At 37.7% G+C, this 25,192-nt stretch overlaps 4 protein-coding genes and 1 non-coding gene across 6 annotated transcripts; 3 read left to right on the top strand and 2 right to left on the bottom strand.

Moving 5' to 3' along the window:
• Positions 1-3,391: 3,391 nt before the first annotated feature.
• On the top strand, positions 3,392-4,643 carry LOC141631631 (uncharacterized). The gene is made up of 2 exons (XM_074444274.1): positions 3,392-4,072; positions 4,324-4,643. The coding sequence occupies exons 1-2, from the start codon at positions 3,443-3,445 to the stop codon at positions 4,408-4,410; spliced, it is 717 nt and encodes a 238-aa protein (XP_074300375.1). The 5' UTR covers positions 3,392-3,442; the 3' UTR covers positions 4,411-4,643.
• Positions 4,644-11,306: 6,663 nt separating this feature from the next.
• Positions 11,307-15,462, top strand: LOC141643742 (F-box protein SKIP23-like). 2 transcript variants are annotated; one of them, XM_074453036.1, is made up of 5 exons: positions 11,307-11,588; positions 12,387-12,612; positions 13,274-13,343; positions 14,473-14,676; positions 14,973-15,462. In XM_074453036.1, exons 1-5 carry the CDS (start codon positions 11,378-11,380, stop codon positions 15,198-15,200), a joined length of 939 nt encoding a protein of 312 aa, XP_074309137.1. In that variant the 5' UTR covers positions 11,307-11,377; the 3' UTR covers positions 15,201-15,462. The 2 variants fall into 2 exon arrangements, with proteins under 2 accessions (XP_074309137.1, XP_074309136.1); XM_074453035.1 differs by having other exon boundaries at positions 11,307-12,612.
• Positions 15,463-18,897: 3,435 nt separating this feature from the next.
• Positions 18,898-20,807, top strand: LOC141643743 (pentatricopeptide repeat-containing protein At3g26630, chloroplastic). The gene has a single exon (XM_074453037.1). It carries the CDS (start codon positions 19,065-19,067, stop codon positions 20,358-20,360), a length of 1,296 nt encoding a protein of 431 aa, XP_074309138.1. The 5' UTR covers positions 18,898-19,064; the 3' UTR covers positions 20,361-20,807.
• Positions 20,808-22,609: 1,802 nt separating this feature from the next.
• LOC141643747 (uncharacterized) lies at positions 22,610-23,220 on the bottom strand. Its single transcript, XM_074453042.1, has one exon. It carries the CDS (start codon positions 22,983-22,985, stop codon positions 22,776-22,778), a length of 210 nt encoding a protein of 69 aa, XP_074309143.1. The 5' UTR covers positions 22,986-23,220; the 3' UTR covers positions 22,610-22,775.
• A 785-nt stretch (positions 23,221-24,005) lies between these two features.
• TRNAS-UGA (transfer RNA serine (anticodon UGA)) lies at positions 24,006-24,087 on the bottom strand. The gene has a single exon. It is a non-coding gene; the product is annotated as a tRNA-Ser (tRNA).
• Positions 24,088-25,192: the final 1,105 nt, after the last annotated feature.

Here is a 25,192-nt window from a genome sequence, read left to right as displayed (position 1 = left end):
AAAATAAAGATCATATATAAATTATGTTATTTATCTTCAATTATACGAGTAACTAGCTTAGAACCCGTGCAAAATTGCACGGATATGTATAAAAAATGGGAAATATATAAATAGTTATTTAAAATTTATAATTATAATATCATTCAATATTATAGTATGAATGTACAAATTTTTACACATTTAAGTTAAAGTACAATATTGAATTGAGATTCAACATTTATAATACTCCGAACATTTAAACCAAATTGATATATAATTGATATAATAATCGGTGAAGACTTTTTTATACCCGTGTCTCATATCTTCACCCAAGCATTCATAAACCAATGTGTTTATATCTTATTTCATTTCGATGATAACTTTGATTGTAAGCGAATTACACTCGTCCCATAAGTTTTAAAATTCATTAATTAAAAAATATAATAAATTCTTAAATCATGAAAACTTCAAATATATTTGGGGTGTAGGCGGGTATAGCCCCGTCACGCCACCCATCACAAGTGGAATATTTGTACCCGTAGCCCTCAACGAATGCTTTACCCATACCCGTCGTAACGTGCGGCATCCATTGTACTCGCTCAACTAACATCTCTATTCCTTACTAATAATCACAACATGATCCAGATAATTATAATTAAAAGGTACACGTGTAAAATACGTATTGTATTGCTTAAGAGGTAAACACCCGATCTTTACGGATTAATTTTTCCTTATGTTTTTAACACTACGAAACAATCTTCGTGTAATTTTTAAAGGCATAGTACGATATGGATCATATGAAGTTAAGTTATTAAAAACATGGTAGAAATGAACCATATGAAAGGAATTTTTTTTTATAATTTTAAAAATATGAAGATAATAAATTTTTCATATAATCAGCTAATTATTAAAAAAAAAAATTCCTAATTCTACTAATTTAATTTGATAGTAAACCTTGTTAAGCATATTTTGTTAACCTTATTCGTTATTATAAAGTTTTTTACATCCACCGTTTGCCTAATAGAACTTTACCTACATACTAAAACTCGTTATTATCAATGTTTTTGGTGTGGGTACATAAATTTTTAGCACACGATTTTACACTAAAATCTTCTTACTCAACACCCTTAGTAGAACATAGTTATGATGTTGAAAAAAACCATAAATAATTGGCTAATTGTATATACCTTCATAAAAAAAATTCCATACAAAGTGTAAGTATGGTACTCTTATATAATAATATACACGTAAATAATAGATTATGAAATAGTAGAATTTATAGTATCTAGTTGTACGTCCGTTTTATCATAAGACACACTTATTTTTATTGTAAAAGTTAAAAAAAACATGTGAGTTATACCTTTTGACGTATTGCTATTGACTTATATTATACGGAGTAAAACAATTTGTGTGGTCAATATTAATTGCATGTCATATATGAGGAACTTTTAATGAGTTTTATTAGCTAACATAAATACATTAACATAGTAGGTTTTACTTAAGACCGTTATAAATTAAGACCTTTCACAACCTGCATTTTATTTATGTCTTATATAAATTGGTTATGAGTGTTGTCATAACTTAAAACGGTTTTAACTAAGAATTTGTGAAATTGGAAACTCGTTTACAAAAGGTTTGCAATTTTCAAATATAAAAATAACTAATATATCTTATATAAAACGATTTTACGTTATAAATTTTGATAAAATCATACTATCGATAGTTTTAGTCTCTCATAAAACATGTTTGTTGTATAAAAATGGTTTTCTAAGGAGCATCTAAGTAATGGTAAAATTAATCAATGACTTATGATTCGAAGTAAAATAATAACCCAAAAAAAATTGATTATAAAAGAAAATTTAAGTGCACCTTTTAATAATGCAACTTTTTTTTAAGGTAAATCAAATGGTTATTATTATGTAATAATGTTAATAGATTATTTTTAGTAATTATAATATAGCCTATAATTAAACTCATAGGTGTTAATAGATTATGTTGTCATATTTTTGGCAATTATCATAAGAAATATTCAATGAATATATTTTTACTTAGGCGGGAAAATTTTTTAGGAGATCGCGACATGTGTCAAGTTTAGTGGGTAGTGGTTCTTCTATTATAGTTTTACTAGGTTTGGTGCCCGGCTACGCGCGGGCTACCTTTATTTACCATTTAAATTTTATTTCTATGAAATATGATACGCTAAATTTGGTTAACACATACATTTACAATTTATATCTTGAAATTATGATGAAATGTAAAAATCATCAACAAATTATGAGATACGTTCACCACTCCCGCTGTTAATATTATTACTTTCACTACATCCCTTATTAATACTATTTCTTCGGTTATTGTTGTTTGTTTAACTACTCCTGCTATTTTTACGGTTAACCCGTTAGTTTTGTCAAACTCATATATTTAAATAAAATTAATATTTTCTTAAAATCGAATTGTTAGTTGATTTTTCATACTCTCTCCGTTGTTCCTACGTTACTTTCATTACATGTGTTGTGACTGCTATTACTTTCACTTTTTCCGCCGTCATTTTTTTTTTTTTTTTTACTACTCCCCCATTTATTATTGTTAATTTCACTACTCCCCTTATTGCTAGTATAGCTTTCACTACTTCCGCTGCTATTATTGTTGATTTTACTACTCACAATGCGTCGATTAGCTTACCAATCGATTCAACAAATATAATATTATTAGATTTATATATTTAAATAAATCTGAAATATTAAATTATAATATTATTAAAGAGCAATCATTATTTTTTACTAATTAAATTATAAATTTAATGAATTATGAAATATTATATTTTTTGGAAATCTAGATTGATTTATTTACCATTTAATTGTTTCCAAAATATAACATATTTATATTATATTTGTGTATGTTAAATAACTAACATCTTTATACTAATTAATACCATAAGTGGGGCCTGTTTATTTTAAGGAAACCTACCATATTCTGGTATTCTCTAAATTTATATTTGAACCAAAACTATATAATATTTATATTGAAGTGTCTTGTTCAGATCCATCACACAGTGCTATGATTAAAAACTATATAATATAATTAATTTGTATAGATTTATTTAATTACATTGAAGTCCCCTGGTTTCTGGAATTAATATATAGTATTGATGAACCAAAACTATATAATATTTACATTGAAGTCCCTTGTCCAGGTCCATCACACAGTGCTATGATTAAAAACTATATAGTATAATTAATTTGTATAGATTTATTTAATTACATTGAAGTCTCTTGGTTTCTGGAATTAATATATAGTATTGATATAGATATAGATATAGATATAGATATAGATAATTAAATTTTAAAACAGACCGGGCGAAGCGCGGGATACTGCCTAGTCTATATATATAAACATTCGTTGATGCTAGCGTTACATATCATACTCGTACGTATTATACTAGTGAAGGGACATCTATATTTAAAAAATGAGTGCAGAAGCAAAATCAACGACTGCGAATGAAGTGAAGTTTAGTTTGAAGATACTAGTGAATCCGAAGGCCAAAAAGGTTATATTTGCAGAAGCCAAAAAGGATTTCGTGGATTTCTTGTTCCACATTCTATCTTTGCCAATTTCAACGGTTGTTAAACTGTTGAAAAATGAAGAAGCAAAAGGCAGTCTACAATCTCTCTACAAGAGTGTCGAATCCTTGCAGACGGAGTACTTTCTGCCGAATGCAAATTGCGACACAGTTCTCCTTCCAAAACATCCTATCAGTCTTCCACTCTTATCAATAGTTCATCACAACCCCGCCACTTTAACCCATTTCAAGTGTCCGGATCATAACTATGTAACTGATCGGAGTGGCCAAACTTGCTCTTGCAATGTTTACTGCTATCCTACTTCTGGTCCTTGTAAAAAGCCAATGTCTCAGGTTACGTTCACCTATGTGGCACCATCATCAAGTAATGTACATCCGGGATTTGTGAAGGAGGCAATACCTTATATTGTGACGGATAATTTGGAGGTCAAGCCTATGTCTCTCACTCTCATCAAATCCCTTGTCACTGATTTTGATTATTTAGTCGAGGATGACGTCCAATTTGGCCACAAAGAGGTACTCCCTATGTTTTTACGCCCATTAGGGCCGGCTATCATTAGGGTTTACCGTATTAGGGTTTGGATTTCGGTATTATAAATACATGTATTGTTACGGTAAACCCTAATGGTAGCCGGCCCTAATGGGCCTAATATCCTAATAATTTAACTCAACATATAAAATAAAATAGTCGCTTTTTATGTGGTCGCACCATATAATGGTCTCATAGTATATAACTTGTGAATCGTGTTTTGATGCTTATTATGCAGGGATTGGCACTGTTGAGAGCTTTTATGGAGACCAAAGATGTGCTGACTACTATTTTCCTTGGAAACAAAATGAAAACCGGCACGTAGCCTGTGTTGTTTAGGAATGCTGAGTTCTTCTGTGGAGATTAATGCCTTGATTATTAGTCTCTGTCTTTTATTAGAACAGTCATCAATCCAGATCCTTTTGTTAAGACTTTTCTGTTTCCTTTGATGTCATTGTGTGTGTCTTGTGTTTTCAGTTCACGACCTTGTTTTGCTTGAATAAGGATTCTTGGCTCTATGTTATATTGTTTTTGTCTTACTCCCTACAATTTTTCCGGTGTATACATGCGAGAACAATCTCTAATCAATTGATTTAAGTACTCATGGAAATGTTATGTCCTACATACGAGCATCGATACGTCTCTTTGTTTCGCAAAGTTAATGTTCTCTCATGACATTATTCATGATCGGCTCAATCTAATACAACAAATTTACAGAGATGGCGTGTTAGGCTTTAAGTCGAAGGTCTTAGTTTTAGTTAGCTACATTATTGTTGAATATTCTAAAAGTAGTTAAACTAACGAAAATGAGAAAAAATAATAACAAAACAAAAAATAAGTAACTAGAAAAGATTTAGTAAAATAATTAACCAAGGGAGTTAGGGGTAGTCATGGTATAATTTAGTCAAGTTTCGATCTAGGAAAACGGAAACATAACATTTAACTAGCCAGTCAAGTTAGGTGATGATTGTCGATTAGAATCTTAACTTTGCATTCTTTCAAACAACCAATTAAAGTCTCGATCAATTCATTAGTTCACTTTCGTGACATCAACTTAATAATCATAGCCAAGTAATGAAAACTCAATCAAACCCCGGATTTCTCTCGTCAGCCTAATTAAGGGGGTCCCTAATTAAGTCCACTAATTGTCGTTAACCACTAAAAGTGACTAAAATAAAATGCTTCAACTTTCATTTGTTGGCAAATCATCTCAAGTCAACATATCTCAAAATCATGTAATCATTAGTTTTACAAGGCTAATAGTAATAAATAATGGGTGATGCTAATACAATCTAGTGGATTGTATATAAGGAACTAAAAAAGGAAATAAATATTACTCCCTCTGTTTTTCTATATATGACTTTCTCACATTTTGAGACACATACTTCTTTCTTCAATATCTCTCAAATTACTCTCTCCATTCAACTCCACTTTACATGTTTGCTTTATCACGTTTGCCAACGCGACTTTTACTCGGTAAATATCTTTAGCTACGTTTTTTCAAAAATTATAAAAGTTAGATATTTTTAATTTACTCTTAAAGACGAATCAAATAAGATCCCACATGAATATATTTTAACTTATGTATCGAGAGAAAATTGAAGTTGAATGTCCGCTTATGAATAGTGTGCAAAAGAGAAACATGCAAAGTGGAATTGAATGGAGGGAGTATATGTTTATATATAGTGATACGTATACTCATATGAAAGAGTTTTTCATAAATAATTTAATGGTATAATTTTTGTAATTTTTTACCAAATATTTTTTTGTAAATATTAAAGTCAAAGACTCGCCTCGAAAAAAGCAAAACGTCATATATTAAAAAGTGGAGGGAGTAATACATACATTAATTGCATTGATTCATGTGTAATTTATTCCATAATTTCTAAATTAATACCAAATTTAGAAGGGTATTAAATGCCTAAATACAACCCACTGAGTTGTATTTATCATTCCCCTATTTTTAATATAACTCAAAAATCTATGGAAAAGTAATGTTTGTCCATGAAAGAGCAACTACTTTGGATGGTGCTCATTCATGAAAGAGTTTTACTTTTTCCATGGACTTAAATGACTACCGCTTTTATTTTAATGATTTTATGTACTCTTTCATTCCAATTCAATTATCTCACGCTAACTACCACCATCCAATTACCACCACCCGTCAGTCACCAACCTCACCGCCGCCCCCATGCGCCACCGGCCGGTTTTGATGACCTCCTCAAAATCTTCCGTGTTCGAGTCCTGAAATACAAAAAAAAGAAGTTAAAATTACAGAAATAACAAAAAACAAAAATAAAATAAAAATAGAAACAAGCAGTAACGTAAACAATGAACATCATATACTTTGGACGATCGTTGATCGATATGAGAATTAGCATCCATATTTATTTAATTGACGGATTTGATTAATTTTGTGTGGAAGAGAATTAGAGGGAGTTTTTTTTCTCTCCATGCAAACCATGGAAAAAAAATGCAAAAAATCCACAAATAGGATTATACATCCAGTTGTACCATAAGCATGGTACAACCAAGTATAAGAATCCGAGCTTATGTGTATTCTTTCTGAGCTAATTTAAATTTCATGTTTTTAATGTGTAAATGAATGAACTCAATACTTTCTAATAAAGCTCATATTCTTTAATATAAAGCTCGGATACTTTGACACAAAACTCAGATTCTACACCGTACAACATATACAACTGGTTGTATAGTCCATGAATTGCAAAAAATCTAGTATTGTCTATAAAAGAGTAACTAGGTTTTTTTTACCATTTTTTTACGGAAAATGAACGCGGTGCCCTTGAACTTTGATGTTTTGCCCGAAATACCCAATTTTTTGATCCAGATAACTTTAAGAGGCTATAATTCGTGTTTACGAGCTCAGAAAGTGACGATTTTTTTTTCAAATTGATTATCTTTTCAAGAACTACGACTTGAAAAAAAATTGTCGACTTTGGAATTCGTGAGCAAGAGATATGGTCACTCAAAGTTTGTTCGGTAAAAAAAACTTTGACGTACAAAAACTTCTAGCCACGGGCTAGGTTGCACCAAAACGGACACGGACACGGACACTGACACGACACGGACACGTGACACGGCATCCCATGAAATTTAGGACATGGGACACATCATTTAAATTTAATAAAATATATATTTTATAGTTATATATGTGTGATTTTATTTTTGAAAAAGTATTGAATATTAAATTTAAATAAGTGAAAGTAAAACTTACGTTAATTATAACTCATTCTCATTTACAAAACCAAAAACCAACTTATAATCAATCTATTTCGACATTTCATTACTAGTCTAAAGAACATCATTTGTCTCCAATTCAGCTTATTTCCCCACCAAATTCAACCATATAACAATTCTCGTCATTTACCTTAAATTCAACTTGATTCCGTTTGGAGGTGTGTCCAAATACCATGGACACGGCTCAAAATACCATGGACACGTGCCCAAATAAAAGATGAAAGTTAGACACGGCTTTACAAGTGTCCGACACGTTTTGACGTGTGTCCGACGAGTGTTGTGTCTGACACGGGAACGCTGATTAGGAGGAGTGTCCGTGCAACCTAGGTGTCACGGTCCGCTACTTTTGCCGGACCGTGGCGCGCACCCTTGCCCGTCTCAAGGCAAGATGCAAGCGACAAGGATCTTCGTACTAGTGAGGGATCGCCCACTAGCACGATACTCGGGTCTCGGGTCGGTGTGTGTCGGGAATCCTAGTCACGATTATCAAGTCCGGCACACGAAAGCAATAAAAGTAAGCAATACGATTATTGAAAGCAAGCAACAAGCAACAACAAGCTTTTGGATGAGAAGCGGTTTTTCATTGACTAGCACCTCTCAAAGAGGCAAATTTGATTATTTGGTCCTGGTAGCAGGAAACATTGAATTTACAAGTTTAGTTCAGAATAGCGATATACCTATTTATGGAAACCTATTCTAAAACTACTAAGAAAATATTTACTACAAATGTACAAGGGAAAAGAAATTACATAAGCATAAATAAATCTAAGGGTTCAAGTGTGCGGATCGTCACACTCTCCCCCACCTAATCTGTTGCCGCCCTCGGCAACACAAAAATCTTGAATGGTGCTTCCGTGAGACATCCTCGGTGAGCTCTGACTCTCCATGCGGTGTTGGGGGTTGACTTGTACAACTCGGCTTGAATCTGCGCTTCATCCCAAACAATGACTGGCATCTTCGTCCCTTCAAGGATAGGCTGGAGTTCCTTGACATAGAAGCTGCCGAACATCATGTTCTCCAAGTCCACCACATGCTCCTTGTCTCTCGGGAAAGTCCACTTTGCCGCTGCTTGAAAAGAACTCTTTCGGGCTTTCTCCAAGTACTGGCTCCAACGGACCTTCATCTTGTCTCTCGTCACTTCAACACCTGCATTCAAGGGAATGTGAGTCCTCCAGGACGCCGAATCAGCATTTCGGCGCGGCCCCCTGATGGTACGAGGCCTTCTCTCTTGGGTCGACTGACCCGCAAACCAGGACGTCGATTCAGCACATCGACGCGGCCCCCTGATGGTACGAGGCCTACTTCTTTGGGCATCTCTGCCCTCATCGTCTACTCCTCGATGAGGGGGTAGACTCTTCTTTCGTCCCCCAGGCCACTTAGCATCGTATTTAGCCTGGGTCTTGTTCGCCCTCGGCTCCACCGAACCTTTAGGCATTCTCCAAGGTCGCATCCCTTGTTTCGGCAATGGTATCACCCTCATAGTCGAAATTCGATGCTGCCCCTTGTCTTCGTCGCCATCTACCGTATTCACTACGATAGACCCCATTAGTAGCATCGATCCATCACTTGGTTTCAATACTACCAATGCTTTCTGAAAGAACTGCATCCCGAGTACTAATTTGAAGTCATCCAGCGGAACGGTGGTGAAGTCGAGCTCCCCTGCCCACTCACCCACTTGGACCGCGACCTTCCTAGCCACTCCTTGGACGCGTCTCATTTTCCCATTGACCGGCTTCAGGCAGCTATTAGCATCCCGCAGAACTAGCCCCAACCGATCCGCTTCCTCTTTCGTAACAAAGTTATGGGAGGCGCCCGAGTCGATCAAGGCTCATGCTTGTTTCCCATTTACTATCAAGTCCACGTACATGAGCCCGTTGGATTTCTTGGCGGAGGAATCTTCGTACTTCCCCATCGCGCTGATCCTTTGAAGTGAGCCCATCCGTGGTTGGTCTTCACCATCACTCGAGTCTTCGTTACACTCTTGGTGATAGTCGGCCAACGCCCCATCAAGACGTTCTTGAGCCCCTTTCGGCATCTGCTTGAACATGGCATTGAACTCCGCTTGGTTCGGACAATCGGCCATCTTGTGAGGACCCTTGCACACAAAACACGCGAACGGTCTCTTCGTTGTGGAAGCAGTAGAGTTTCCCGCCTTCGAAGACGAGCTTGAGGGCGAGTTTGTAGTGCTCACCGATTGGGCTTGACTTCCTTGCGAGCGGAACCGACTATTCCCAACTGAAATGGCGCTGTTTTGTGGCCTTTGTCCATTATACCCACTTTGTGACGTACCAGCATTCCCCGTTGGTGCCACAACTCTTGGTGCCTCTCGCTCTCCGTGAAAGTCGAGTAGGCGCTCCGCAGCCGATATGGCCGAAGACAGAGTTTTGGGATTCTGCCTCAAGACCTCTTGTTGTGCCCACCTCTTCAACCCGTCAATGAACTCGAATGTCCTATCCGTCTCGGACATTTCGCTAATCTCGAGCATGCAGGCTGAGAATTCCCTCACATATTCCCGGATTGATTTGGTGTGCTTGATTTCCTTCAACTTCTTCCGAGCAACAAACTCCGTGTTCTCGGGGTAGAAGTGATCCTTCAAGATCCTCTTGAAGTCGGCCCACGATGTCACCGTAATCGTGCCCGCATCGATTTCCTTGTACCTAGCCCTCCACCACATCTTGACATCGTCGACTAGATACATGTTTGCCGTGACAACTTCCGCGTCTGCGTCGAGCCCACTTACTCGGAAGTATTGCTCCATATCGAAGATAAAGTTATCCACCGCTTTCGAATCCCTCGCCCCATCGTAGGCACGAGGTGGGGGTGCCTTCACCTTATGGCTCCCCATAGATTTCCCGTCATTGCCCACCGCTTTCACGAGCGTGGCACAAGTGTTCTCTAACATCTCGACCTTTCGGTGCAGATGATTGATCTCTTCCTCCCGATCGTCGGGGATCGCACCACTGATCGCTTGGATGCGAATGTCCATCCCGTCTACCTTCGTCTCAAGGTCACAAACCGTCTTTTGCAACTCCTCGAGGCTCGCGGCCATCCGCATCACGATGTCCTCGAGTTTGGGAAGCTTGACGTCGATTGCGTCCTCTAAGGCATCCACTCGGTCCTCGATTGTTTCGCCCATTTTCTCGATCTCGATAAACAAATGCGGCTTGCGACGCCCGTCCGAAGACCGGCTCGATACCAAATGTCACGGTCGGCTACTTTTTTGCCGGACCGGCGCGCGCCCTGCCCGTCTCAAGGCAAGATGCAAGCGACAAGGATCTTCGTACTAGTGAGGGATCGCCCACTAGCACGATACTCGGGTCTCGGGTCGGTGTGTGTCGGGAATCCTAGTCACGATTATCAAGTCCCAAGACACAAAAGCAATAAAAGTAAGCAATACGATTATTGAAAGCAAGCAACAAGCAACAACAAGCTTTTGGATGAGAAGCGGTTTTTCATTGACTAGCACCTCTCAAAGAGGCAAATTTGATTATTTGGTCCTGGTAGCATGAAACATTGAATTTACAAGGTTTAGTTCGAATAGCGATATACCTATTTATGGAAACCTATTCTAAAACTACTAAGAAAATACTTACTACAAATGTACAAGGGAAAAGAAATTACATAAGCATAAATAAATCTAAGGGTTCAAGTGTGCGGATCGTCACACTAGGCCACGGGATCCAAATACAATAATTTTTTTTTTCAAATCGTAGTTCTCAGAAAGATAATCGATTTGATTTTTTTTTTTTATCATTTTATGCACACGTAGACACGAGTTATAGCCTCTTAAAATTTTTCGGAAAAAAATGGGTATTTCGGACGAAAATCGCAACTTCAAGGACACCGCGTACATTTTCCCTTTTTCTTTAAGAAAAACTTTTTGTTTACCAATTTATCAGCCATAGTTTTTGCCAACGTGTCAATTTGGCTTTACACTTGTGTATACTCGGGTGCAAGCACCTACAAGTCTACAATCAAAAAAAAAAAAAAAATCCCATTTGAACGAACCACACGAGAGTGAGAAACGCACAAAAATGGTTTGCCGGAATCCGCCATGGTCAGACCTTCCGCAAGAGCTTCTGTCCACCATAGCCAACACCTTAACCTCAGATCCCATCTCCATTCGCACCTTCCGCTCCATCTGCCGTTCATGGCGATCTTCATGCCCACCTCTTCCCCATTCCTCCATTCTTTCACCTTTCTTGCCTCTTTCCATCCTTTCCGCTCCATCTGCCCTTGTCCCAGGTTCTTCCTGCTCTTTCTTATCCGTCACTATAATCTACGTCTTGCATCGTCCACATCAATTATCATCAGACATTGAATTCTCACCGTTATTGTCCAACACTTGTATTTTATTCGTCGATGAATTTACCACCGGAAAGCTAAGTATTCGAAAACCTTTTTCAAGTGCATCGTATTCTACCCCCATCAATTTTCCTAACATTAATTCGATTGATTTTAATGTTCGTGAATTGGGTCGATTTCATAATCTTAGTTATTCTTCTGATTCTGGTTATTACGGTAATCAGCAAAGTTATAAGCTTAATAAACCGCAGTTTTGTTTAACAAGTGGTGTTGATAAGGTGGTTATGTTTCCGAATGCGTCGGCTGCTATCACGCTTCGTGAGGACGGGACATTGGGGATGTATAGGTTGAATGTGGGGATTAATGAGGAAATTAGTAGTAGATGCGAGAGTAAGCATGATGGTAAAGGTTTTCGGTTTGACGACATTGTCGAATATAAGGGTAGGGTTTTGGGTATTGATCGTAGGGGTAGGGTTTATCAGATTAACTATCATTCGTCTGAGATGACTTCTTTTGTTGCTCCCATTGTTGGCGGAGGTGGGAGGCGAAAGCGTTTGGTGGAGTCGTTGGGGTTGTTGTATTTGGTTGTTAGATCTAAAGAGGAGTTCCGGAAATCTGATAAAAAGCCTAAATTTAAGGTGTATGAGCTCAATGAAGAGAGGAAGAAATGGCGTGAGATAGCTAGTCTTGGTGATCGTTGTTTTTCGTTTGGCCCTAATTTCTCATTCTCTGCTTCAGCTCAGGAATTCGGAACTTATATGAAGAATTGCATCTTGTTCGTGAAGAACAGTTTCCGAACTTATAGTGGGTATGATGATGACTATAAGGACTTCCCCAAACTTAAAAATAGTGAACTTGATATCGGAGTATGGCATTTGGATGATACTGATCATGCTATTGAATCATACCCTCACTACTCGGATTTATTATGGCCACCACCGAGTTGGATTTGGAATATTGACAGGTAAAATATAGGAATGGTTTTGGTAACAATTTCATTTATATTTGTTGCGCCGTTGTTTTTCTTATTACATCTAATCTCATTTTAAGTTAGGTGATGAAATTATGAAACCAGTGTAATTGATTTCATCATCTTTGAATATTACTACCAATTCAATCATCTTCTGTAATCCCCCTTTCAAAGGTTCATAACATTAGTTTCCTCTTCCCCTATCTGAGTTTACCCAACTTTCATCTCTTGCTAAGTACAGTATTCTTTTTCCTATTCCGTTTGTACCTTGATGTTTGTGACAAGGCTTGTATCACGATGCTTGCAGTGAGGAGTCTTTGACTGTATTGACCTCATAGGTTTGAAGTACTCCATTTCTGTTTTGCATTTATGCAGGCGTTCATGTTTAATTAAAAGTTCTTACTTTTTTAGTTATACCTTTTCCCCTCTCCGACCTCCTTCAAACTGAAGAAAAATGAAGATAAGATGAAATTGGAAGGAGGCAAAATGAAGGGGAATGGTAGAGAGAATATGAAATTTGGATAAAAAATAGCAAATGACATAGATATCCCGTACTCATGTGCTTTCGGTAATTTTAAGTTGGGGTCTTATTTCGTTTGCTAGAACAAAGATTTCGTTAACTGAAAATCTTCCAATTGTTCATAATTTCTTTCAGGTTGAACCGTATTGGGATAGTTGAAACCGCAGTTGATGAAATGCTTCTCAGGGTTGGTGGGCACATAAAGGTTCTTCATCTTTCGTGCCAACTTTTAAGACTTGTTTTAGTGTTTGTACTCTAATCTGTATTTATCTCCATCATAAACTTGGAGAGTGGAGACACAAAGGATAGAAATATATTGACTACCACTGATTTAGCTAGAGTAATAATTCTAAAAATGCTCTCATTAACGAACTGAACGATTGGAAATATATTAAGAACCACTAGTGCTAGTCATACAGTGATTAAGGGTCCGTTTGGATACAATTTTAGGAGGGAAGGGGAGGGGAGGGGGAGTGAGGGGAGGTGAAGGGAGGGGAGAGAAGGGGAGGGCAAATGGGATGTGGGTGTTTGGATAACAAAAATTATGAAGGGAAATGGAAGGGGAGGAAGGAGGGAGATGAAGAATGGATGGAGGATTGAAGGATGCTAGTGGTATAATTAGAGTCCAAATAATGTTTTCTTTCCAAATCTTGCCACTCTTGGAAAGATTATAGTTTGTTCTATAGGAGGGAAAATAAGTCCTCATTTCTCTCCCCTTCCATTTCCTTTCTCCCATATTTTTTATCCAAACAAAAGAAATTAAATCCCTCCCTTTCCCTCCCCTCCCCTTCCCTCCAATTCCTTCAATCCAAACGGACCCTAAATAGCCGCCGAGTGGTTATTGCTTTCAGTGGAGCCAACTACTTACTATTCTTTGACTTTGGAATCTGATGAAATAACGCAAATGACTCACGATAAAGTATGTGCTTCTTTTAATGTGAAGTAGCGTTTGGGTAACGAAACTATTGATGCAGTTTTGTCATGGCTCATTATTTATAATCATCCTATTTGTGTTGAACCAAAACCTAGGGGCAAGGCTACGTGTATTTGACCCGTTATGTTGCTATAGGCAAGAGCCTTGAAGGTACTAACATAATGTTGTTGATGCTATTGTCTTTATATGCGTATTTTCAACTTGTGAAATAGTTGGGAATGTTGAATCTGGCATATACTTAGGTTCTTGCAAGTTATCTGAAAATTTTGAGCACATCATGCAAGTATTAACGATAAAAAATGTAACCCACCTACAATATGTGGGTAGCATTACAAATTTACAAAACGAAAAACTATAAAAAATGTTGCAAGTCTTGTAAATTTGCAATTGTTCAATGCAGACTAAGTTCGTGATAGAGAGACCGGTGGACTCTTTGGATACCATTTTGCAAATACGTGGGCAAATACGTTTCATGGAAGCTGGGAGGGTTGCCCTGGAGGTTGGGACGGATGTTATCAATTTAAGGATAAGGGTGAATGCATACAGCAAGGAAGAAACCGAGTTCATGCATGGCCTTCGAGAGTCCATGGAAATCTTGAACAAAGTACTCATAATTATTATCTCATGCTCTATGATACTCCCTCTGTCCCGGTCATTTGTTGTCCTTTTCCATTTTGGGGTGTCTCAGTCATTTGTTGTTCTTTCTATTTTAAGAATGAACTTGATGAGTAATTTGATCATTTTCATTCAATTTGTTCCACTTGTCATTTAGTTATTGGCCTTCTCCTCTTTCCTTGGTCTTTGTGCCAAAATGAAAGGACAACAATTGACCGGGACGGAGGGAGTATATTTTTGTGACAGGCTTTCTTATGAGATTCAACTCTTGTTTGTCGTTTTTAGGTGGACAACTTGTTTCAGCAGTCAGGAGGAACATCGAGTCATGGGACAACTAAAGAAAGACTTGGATCGCCTCATAACTTCAAGACGAGCCCGACTTGTCAAGATCATCTACGGTTGACAATGAGCAAATTGTGTACACGTTATGCGTGTCTATTCTCTATTGAGGAAAAAGTCACTGAAGTGGAAATGTACCTGAAATCCCTACTTGGGCCTTTACCGACACAGTAGTCTCGTCTCCAAAACTGTAACTTTGGTACACTATATGTTTGACAGCACATTTTCATTTTATGGACTGACATGCCCATAAATCAGCAACATTATTATCTAAGGCAGTAGCGGGTCAGAGGCGAACAAGTGTGTGGAGTTCGCGACTCTACGTCTAGTAGGTCTTGTCTGAAACATGGTCCGGTACACTTCCGTTTTGTATAATTGTATGCAGTTCTACTGATGGCAGTTGTTTTTTAATGCTGAATTTCATCATGAATTATATGCAGTAGTCTCCCTTTGTTGCCTTGGCCTGGAGTGCTTGCACCACTCATAACACCCAGACCGCCAGATCCCATTCACATATTGGAATCAGAATTCATTAATCATAGCAGCACTTTAGGCTCATGGGTATCTAGGAAAAAGGTATACTTGATAATACGAGTCCCATGTCAAATGACCATTATAAGTGTAGTCTCTCTCTAAAATAAACCTCCCACCTCTCTCTTAAAAAAAAAAGAAACCCTAAATCCCCTTTACTGATCCGCCGCCTCCCCCTTACCATTCACCTCCTCCCTTCTTCCCCTACCCATCACCGGAGATGGGGTCCTTCCTTGACCCATCTCCGGTGATCAATCATGCCTCCTCTCTGTTGCGGTCCCCTTGGGCCTGATTTCGCTCCTTCTTTCTTCGGACCGCGTTTCTGTTCTGATCGTCCGGTGGGTTGGCTGGTCTGACGTGTGGTTGTTCTGAGGTTATTCCGTTCCGCGTTCTCCTGTCCTGTCATCGAAGTGGCGCATGCGTTCCAGGGGTGTTTCCCTCTCCCTCGCCCCTTTCCCCACCTCTGGGTTGGTCCGGTTTCTAGAGGTTAGTCAGTTGTTGTTGTGTCTGTGTCCGGTCGATGAGCATAGCTCATCTTGGTGGCGCTTTTTTCTGTTAATGGTGACGGATTTGGGTCGATCTGATGTTTCCCCTCCCCCTCGCCCCCTTCCCCACCAGGTCGGTTCATTTTCCGTTTGTTTAGTGTCGGTCGGTTGGGTTTTGGTTGGTTGTCTTTGCATGCCTGCCGATGGTCCTGGGGGGGTTCGTCTGGAATTTGGAGTCTCAGTGGTTTGAGGTTTGACGGTTGTGCCGTGTCTTTCGTGAATGGGTTGTCGAGTCCTGCTGCTTTTTGGGTGGAATGAGGTCATTTTGCTGGGTCCACTGTTGTCGGTTTGAGGTGTGTTGGGTAGGTGGTTTTTGGGTGTTCGATGGTGGTATTGGTTGGGGTCGGAGACGGTGGTCCTCGTCTTTTGAATGGTGGATCTGTTTATTTTTATGTCCTGTTTTTTTCTTCTAATAACCTCCTTCTATAGGAGTTGTAGTCGTCTCTTTAATGATAAGTCAAGCTCTTTCAACGGTGTTGGTATTGTGGTGCTTGTGTCTCTGGGGGTTCGTGTTACTCTTTGCATGTTGGATGTCTCGGTCCGTTTGTCCTACGATCAATGGGTGCGATCTCTAAGGTGTAGGAGATTTATCTCCGCCGAGGGCGGACTTCGTCTTGCCTTTCATCTTTTCTTTCTACGTTCTTTTCGCAAGAGCGTAAGTACACCTTGCTATTGTCACTCCAGCGCTTGTATGTATCGACGGTATTTGGAGGTCTTCTGTGTTTTTGAAGATGTTATCAACGATCGTGACCAAGCTGCCGTCTTTTGCCATTCTACCATCGTTTATCTTGGCTATCTTAATGTCGCATATTTCCTTTTTATTAAATGTTATGTTATATTGATGTATGGCTCTGTAGTGCTAGATATAGTCGTCAAGTGTCTGGTGCTACCTAGTCGAGTAGCTTACTTTGTATTGTTTTCAATAATGGAAGTTATTCAACCTTCTGTCAAAAAAAAAAAAAAAAAAAAAAAAGATAATACGAGTCCCAACTATTTATTCGTTTAAATAATTAGTAGTTTAGATTTCGCGCGATAAATGTACAATATTTATAGAATTTTTATTTTTGTATCATTTAATCAAGTTAAATTAACCCTTCATTGATTTTTCATATTTCATGTCATTATATTTTGATATGAGTAAAAAAAATTGATGTAAAATTATTCAAGAAAAAGTGAGTAAAATTGAACTGTAAAATAACAATGGTATCTCATTACTTGTTTATTTTTCTCGTTAATTTATTTTGTTTCGAGCAAAAAAATAAAGTAAAACTGGAAATTTATCCAAGTGAATTGAGTAATGTGCCCAAATGTATTTTTTTTAAAAAGTTTTTTTTTATAACACAAAGCTAATGATTCCAATTTATAAATTGTCTCAATTATTCTTGTTATGAAAGTAATCAAAACCATTTATAGTTTGTTTATACATAGTATGAATAGAATGAGTCAAGTCATTTCAAATAATAATATCAGTAAAAGATTTAAAAGTTTGTAGTCTTATACTCCCTCCGTCCCGGTTAATTGTTGTCCTTTGGTTTTGGAACAAAAATCAAGGAAAGAGGAAAGGGCCAATTACCAAATGATGAATGGAAGAAATTGAGGGTGATTGGTCAAATTGTTCATCAAGTTCATTCTTAAAATAAAAAAGACAACAACTCACTCAAACATACTAATGTGGAAAAGGATAACAAATGAGCGGGACAGAAGGAGTATTATTTATACTTTAATTAAAATATTATAGTTTAGTGTTTAGTGAAAATTATATAATTTAATTAATTTCTAAATTATATAATTTAATGAAAAATTAATTTTAATAAAAATAATTATATAATGAAATACATTATAATTATTACGGAGTATTAATTTACTTATTTAGTGAATACGATTAAATTATCAATAGTTTACTTATTTAAAAAAATGTTTTTTGAAGGGAAAATTTGTGAGTTTACCTATTTTTTTAGCAGATAGGGGATTCTTGCCTCTATGTTATGTCACGCTCTGCACAAAGTATTTATTATCGAAATTTAGTAAAAGGTATTCGTGTCGGGTTCGTGTTCAGAGAGGTCATCCAAATCCGACCCAATTAAATTTCGTGTTGTGTTAATTGACGCACTTACAATATATAAGTCATTTTTTGCCAGCTCTAGTTAGGGATGGTAATAAGCCTCAACCCAAACCCGTTAATTTCATGTCGTGTGTTCGTATCGTGTCATTTTTTGCTACCTCTAGTTAGGGACTTAGGGATGGTAATTCGGGTCTCTTCTAAGACGACAATATTCATTTTAAGATTGAAACAGGTCAAGCCACTTGGATATAATGAGACAAGCTTTTTATTATTCCTTGTGCAAATGTGTAATCAACTCGTGTCTCGTCTACACTACTTAAACCGTTGTAAATATATCCGTCTTAAACAAGATTCTGAGTAATGGAGAAGGTAGAACGAAATATCGAATGGAGTCGTAGCAAAACTAGAGAAGGCAATGGGCCATGCCGCGCCGGCTTAGATCCCGGCCCGTCGTGCATAGCCTCAATTTTTTCCCTACTTTCGCCCCCCACCCCCAACCGTGGCCTACCCTTGGCCCGGGCAAAGTCGGGTCGGGCTCATGCCGGACTCGTGCCACCTGTTGTGCTTCAGATCTTTTTTTAATCAATTACCCCTAAAACCGTTGTGCTTGACCCGTCCTGCCTCGTGGCCGGCCTTGGCACAATTTTGGAATTTTGACGTAGCGGCCAACCTCTTACTCGTTTGTATCGAATCCGGGCCACTTCATTTTCTTCACCGTGTCCACGCGGGATTCGTGCCGCCCGCCCTGGCCCGTCCCAAAATGCCTACTCAAGCAAAACTCAACCAAGAGATGAGTGAACCTCGACCCTCAGGAAGCAGTGGACCCACCTGATCCACTCTTCCACAGTCCACACCAACTTACCCTTTCCCTCCCATCAATCCTCGACCTTCCAAGCTTCCATGGCTTCGTACGTTTCTTCTCCATCTCTACCACACCTTGACCCAATCTCTCTTTTCCATAACTGTACCAACTCAAAACACCTTACTCAAATCCATGCCAAACTCCTCAAATCACCCAACTTTTCTTACACCCAAAACCAAATTATTAGCACAAATTTACTTAGATTATATTCATCTTATGGTAATCTCAATTACGCAACTTCCATCTTCAATCAAATGCAATCTCCCCCTACTTTTGCTTGGAATTTGATTATTAGAGCTCATACAATTAATGGGTTTTCCCGCCAATCTGTGATTTTGTATAATCTTATGATTTGTAGTGGTGTTACACCTGATAAATTCACGTTTCCTTTTGTTTTTAAGGCGTGTGCCGGTTTTTCGGCTGTCGAAAAGGGGATGGAGGTTCATGGGTATGCGATTAAAACTGGGTTTTATAGAAGGGATTCGTTTGTTAAGAATACGGTTATGGATATGTATTTGAAATGTGGGGAATTGAGGTATGCACGTAAGGTGTTTGATGAAATGTCTGTGAGAAATGTTGTGTCGTGGACAACGATGGTTTCTGGGTTTGTTGCGGCTGGGGAAGTGGATTGTGCTAGGGAATTGTTTGATCGAATGCCGGAGAGAAATGTGGTTTCTTGGAGTGTAATGATTAATGGGTATGTTACAATTGGGAGGCCGCAGGAGGCGTTTGAGTTGTTTACGGAGATGCAGGAGGAAGGAGTGATGCCGAATGAGTTTACCCTGGTTAGCTTGCTTAGAGCTTGTACAGAGTTAGGGAGTCTAAGATTGGGTTCTTGGGTGCATGATTTTGCGTTAAAGAATGGGTTTGAGTTGGGTGGTTATCTAGGGACGGCGCTTGTTGATATGTATAGTAAGTGTGGTAGCTTAGAAGAGGCGCAAAAAGCGTTTAATTTGATGGAAGAGAGGAATTTAGCTACGTGGAATTCGATGATTTCTGGCTTGTGTGTGCATGGCCGAGGGAAAGAGGCATTGTCACTTTTTGAGCAGATGATTAAACAAAATGTAATGCCTGATGCAATCACATTTGTTGGGGTGTTAGGTGCTTGTGTTCGTACAAATCGGGTACATGAAGGTTTGAGATACTTCAGTTACATGATTGACAAATGCGGTATTGTGCCTATTGTGGAACATTATGTTTACATGTTTGACCTGTGGAGTCGGGCGAAGGTGATGGCAGATCTTAAGTATTATCAAGGAGATTGGACTGGAGGCAAAACTAAGGCCGTAATGACAAATCTTCCAACCAATATAAGCATGAGCTTATTGAACTGAAATCGTGCAGCTTACAAGCAAGGAGACTAGAAGCGACAAATTTAAAGCTCCGTGAGTCGGTGGTGTAAGGGCAGTGGACTACTAGTAGCTGCAAGAAACACTTTTAGGGGATACTGTTAATGCCACACCTTAGTGGCTGTGACCCAGTGGGCGCTTACTGTGATGGAACTCCGTGTAAAAAAAATCGCAAGGTATATTCTTTCATTTCTAATACACAAAGTGAATCATGAATCCTGTAATATGTTCTTTACTTTGATAGAAACAAATAAAGGGTCATAGAATTATAAATGGAGTCGGATTCTCGGATGATGATCAACTTTATTGTTTGTCTAATTCAGTAATCTGTGCAGGACCATCCGAACATGTACAATTGTAACCCATGACTGCCAATTTGAGCATGAATATTTTGAATATATGAATAATACTATCTGAAAATCATGACGAGAATGTTCCGCCTTAATTCTCTTATGTTCAATTCTTATGTTCCATGGGCTGTCTAATTAGCTATGTTATTTTTGACACTTGAGTTTACCAGCATTATTTGGACACGGCTTCTTCCCACGAGTCACATGACTCAAAGCTGTCATTTTTGGTAAACGACAGTATTCGTGTTCACAAAATTGTCATGTCTGACAAGCACTTGCATATGAGTCGATGAGAAACATTGCTGATAAACCCTTATAGAAAGTTACTTATATGAGAACTGTGGTAAACTTCGCATCCTAGCCGTCTTAGTAGAATTTTGGTCCCATGCACTGATTAAACTCTTCTGTAATCCACACATTGAGGATTGACAGCAAATAATGTGTCCTGAAAACCCTGCATTGAAACATGTATGATGCAAGTTTCCAATTCAGACAAAAGGAATGGATATAGAACGACCAGCTTTACGCTTATTAGTCAATTGCATTAAGCAGTCGTAACATCTCGTCTTTGTCTAGTCATGTCTTTCTCTAACCATATCAATTGTAGTCACCCAGAAGTTTCTTTCAAGAGCCTTTTGGTACATTAGAAGGACCTTTATATTTGACTATTGCTTTATGGATTGGTCATGCGAGTATTCTTTAATCTTCTTAGCTTTATCTGCTATGGGCCCCCTTAATCACCGGACTCATTAACCTATTAAGGTAGTTGGTCGAGATTGAGAATAATTACGATTTTATACTTGAGACAGAGGGACGGAGCTAAGCACAAGCCGAGCATGACATTGGCCGGGTGAGCTTTTTAAGAAAAAAAATACACTTTTTTTTTTCCGAAAAATTAAGTTTGATTAGCATTATAGGTAAGATTGATGTTTCGGCCCTAGATAGAATTTGAACCTAACTTGGTCACTGTTGAGACATAACCAAATACACCCATAAAAGTTAGACTTGTTCTTGGAAAAGACATTATACTAACCTTGTTCTCCTCTTTGAGGTGCCAGGGACACAGTAGGAGGAGTGCCCTTCTCCTCCGAACCCTTTCCTCATCATTCCCTCCCAATCCAGCCTCTGCTCATTCACCCCACCCGGACAGTTGATGGTAGTCAAATCTCTGACCCTGCTACGCAACACCCTTGTTCTGATAGAAGTGATCAGCCCCTGCTCTGTCTCTCGTCCCCTCCCTCATTCCCTCGTTATTGCCGTATCTTAAAAGACACTCAAGGATATTAGACTACGGAATCCATACTCAACCATGACCAGATTAAGGGGTCGTTTGGTTGCCCACTAAATTACACAGGAACTTTAATTCATGTGAATTGCAAAATGGGTAGGTTGTTTGGTTACCCCAATTCACATGAATTGGAACTTCCCATGAATTCCAATTCCTCCATAATGGAGGAAGTTGCTTACCTAGATCCCCCTAGGTAAGTGGGAATGCCTACATGAATTACAATGCCTACATGTAACCAAACAACATTTTCTAATTCACATGAATTCTAAATTCATGTGATATGACACTTCCTAGGCATTGTAAGTTCCCGTATGTAACCAAACGACTTCAGGCATGTGTTAAAAAACCTCTGTTTCGAATTTAGAATTGCGCAACTGTTCTCATACTCGTATCCTTATTTACTCGCATCATCCAACTCATGTCACTTAACTTCAACATGGCTGGTGACTTGGTGTGTTCATACAAGGCGGAATTTAAAGCAATATGTGAAAATGTACGAACTCACCTTGCATGAACATCAACCAAGTTATACACAGAAGGGGGCGGTAGGAAAAAATTACGGAAAACGTCACTGAACTTTGGGTACACTGAAAATGGATGATCAAAATTGAACTACAATCTCATAACAATGAATGACAAATCTTTTGTTTCCAGAAGTAAAATATCAAATACAATATACTCTAAATTCAATAGAAAAACTTCAATCTTGTACTCGAACTCTTGGTCTTAAAATAATTGCAGCAGCAGCATTGGCTCTTGGTGTCACCCAATATAGACGTGAAGATTGATGGCAAGCAAGAAGATGCAAATCAGAGCGAAAAAGATGAGAGTATGAACGAGAATGGCAGCTCCACTAGTATGAAACCCGCTAAACTCGACCACCCTATTCCGACCAGGGATGGTGACAAGCAGCCCGGGAGTAAGTATTATGAACAACACCACTGCCACAAACACCGGCCCCCAATCTGCCATTTTCGAGCTCTCACTCGTTTTATACCGTGTTATGTAATGTATGAGAATTTGATCACTTGGTCCAAGTTTTCAAGTTGTAAACTAGAAATAAACGTATGTATGTATAGGAGTACTATAATATGGGCTTTTTCGATTATTTGAAAGTGAAAAAAGTGACCAAATAAAGGATTGCTAGTGAAGGAAAGTGGTATGCTAATTAAATGTAAAGAGAGGTTGATGGAATCAAGTTAAGGTATTGCGATCCATCACGTTTGGTATTAGCGATGTCGCACAAGCAAACAAATATAACGTCTCTTTTTTATACTTTTTCCTACTTTAATGTGTAAGAAAGTCATAATCAATTATCTTAAGGTTGTAATGTTACCCACCTATTGTAGATGGGTTCCTACTTTTTCCTACTTTAATGTGTCAATATGCACAATCCGTAGAAAATTAATAGTCGTAAGTTTTGTTTAAAACCGTTTTACATTGTCAGAATATCAGTCTTACTAAAACATGATGTAAAAAGTGAATTAGCGTTTGTCTATAAAATGTTAAATAAGTTATTTACTTTGTCGTTCATGGGTTAATTACCTACTTGATAATAATAAATTAGACTAGATACATCTCTTTAGTCTTCACAAATGTGGAAAATAATCAAATGCATACATGGTATGAAATATCATTTGTTTGAGCAAATTACTCATTAGTGATTACTGATCAGTCATACATTATGTGATTTTTGATTAATTATTTGAGTGTACGAATCAGCTTTTTACATATGTATTATGTGACAAAAGAATGGATTATAATAGCATTGTAAAAACACAAATTTATGTACCCTATTTAACCAGAATTATTTTTTTATTTTGTTTAAATTATAATTTTTTTATGAATAATACTTGAAAATCTGATATTTTAATCAGAATTATAATTTTTTATTTTGTAACTTGTAACCAAGGATTTCTCTAGCAAATTATTCAAAAAAAAAAAAAGGAATTTCTCTAGCAAATTAGTTTTCTTTCGTTGATTGGTAAAAAACGTCGACAGCAGGGTTCGAACCTACGCGGGCGAAGCCCAACAGATTTCAAGTCTGTCTCCTTAACCACTCGGACATATCGACTTTGGTGATTAGTGTTGACTTGGTTAGTAATATGTATCATAGAAACGCAATGAATCTGCGGTTCCATTATTTATTGAAGTTTTTTTTTTTTTGAAGAATTATCTATTTAAGTTTTCAATTTAACATCATTGTTTTTATCATCATGTTAAACAACAAAGGGGAGATACCATGAATTATTTTAACTTGAAATAATTTATTTTCATAATGTCGTAATATATATACTTCATTACTTCTATATAGTAATCGAGCTAGTAGTTAACTTTTGAGGGTTGTCCCTCTTTGGCACCAAAAAAAAAAAAAAACTATAGTGATCGAGAGCTCGATTGCTCCCCTAACTCCCTAAGCATGAAGGAGACTTTATTAGAAAATTGGAACTTAAATATATTTTTGTGAAAGGTATTTGTATTTTTATTTCGCTTTGGGAAAACATATCTTCAGGTTCGAAACTTGGCAAAAATTCACCAAAACAGTTTTGCTGACATGAGTGACATCCTCTTATTTTAGAAGTCGTCCCTTCTGCTCTGTATGTGATAGTGGTTGTTTGCATTATTGCATTGATAAAAAGGCTCTTATTGTATCCTCACTAATAATACCCGCATACCTTGTGCAGCCCTTCTACTTCACAAAGTAAGACAAATTTTCGGTCCATTTTATTTTATTCCATCATATACCGACCTCCATGTGGATATTTGGATATGGCGATAACTGATTTCATACCTATCCTTGTTATATTCGTTCCTCTAACACCGGGATTAGGCTTAAGACGAAGGAGTTACGAACGTTTGAAGATGGACTTGCCTTTGTCACACATACATTAATCATTTGAAAGATCACTACAAGTCTACAAACTAATTGTAAACTATACGACTATACGAGTCATTTACCGTGTGGTTCAATTTTACTTACTTGATAGCAATACCGGTTTTTCTATCCTATGCCCAGTGGCCGGTGGGCATAGGTTAAGAAAGCCAAAAAAAGAATTTAATGATATCTTTATGGAAAATTGTAATATACAATTATTTTTGCTTTCTTAACCTATGTCCACCTACCCAGTATGCATAGGATGGAAAACCCGAAAAAGGAAAAAACAATAAATTTAACCAGA

This window comes from Silene latifolia, chromosome 2, assembly GCF_048544455.1.
Source record: "Silene latifolia isolate original U9 population chromosome 2, ASM4854445v1, whole genome shotgun sequence".
NCBI classification, from domain to species: domain Eukaryota; kingdom Viridiplantae; phylum Streptophyta; class Magnoliopsida; order Caryophyllales; family Caryophyllaceae; genus Silene; species Silene latifolia.
This window is presented reverse-complemented; position numbering and strand designations above follow the sequence as displayed.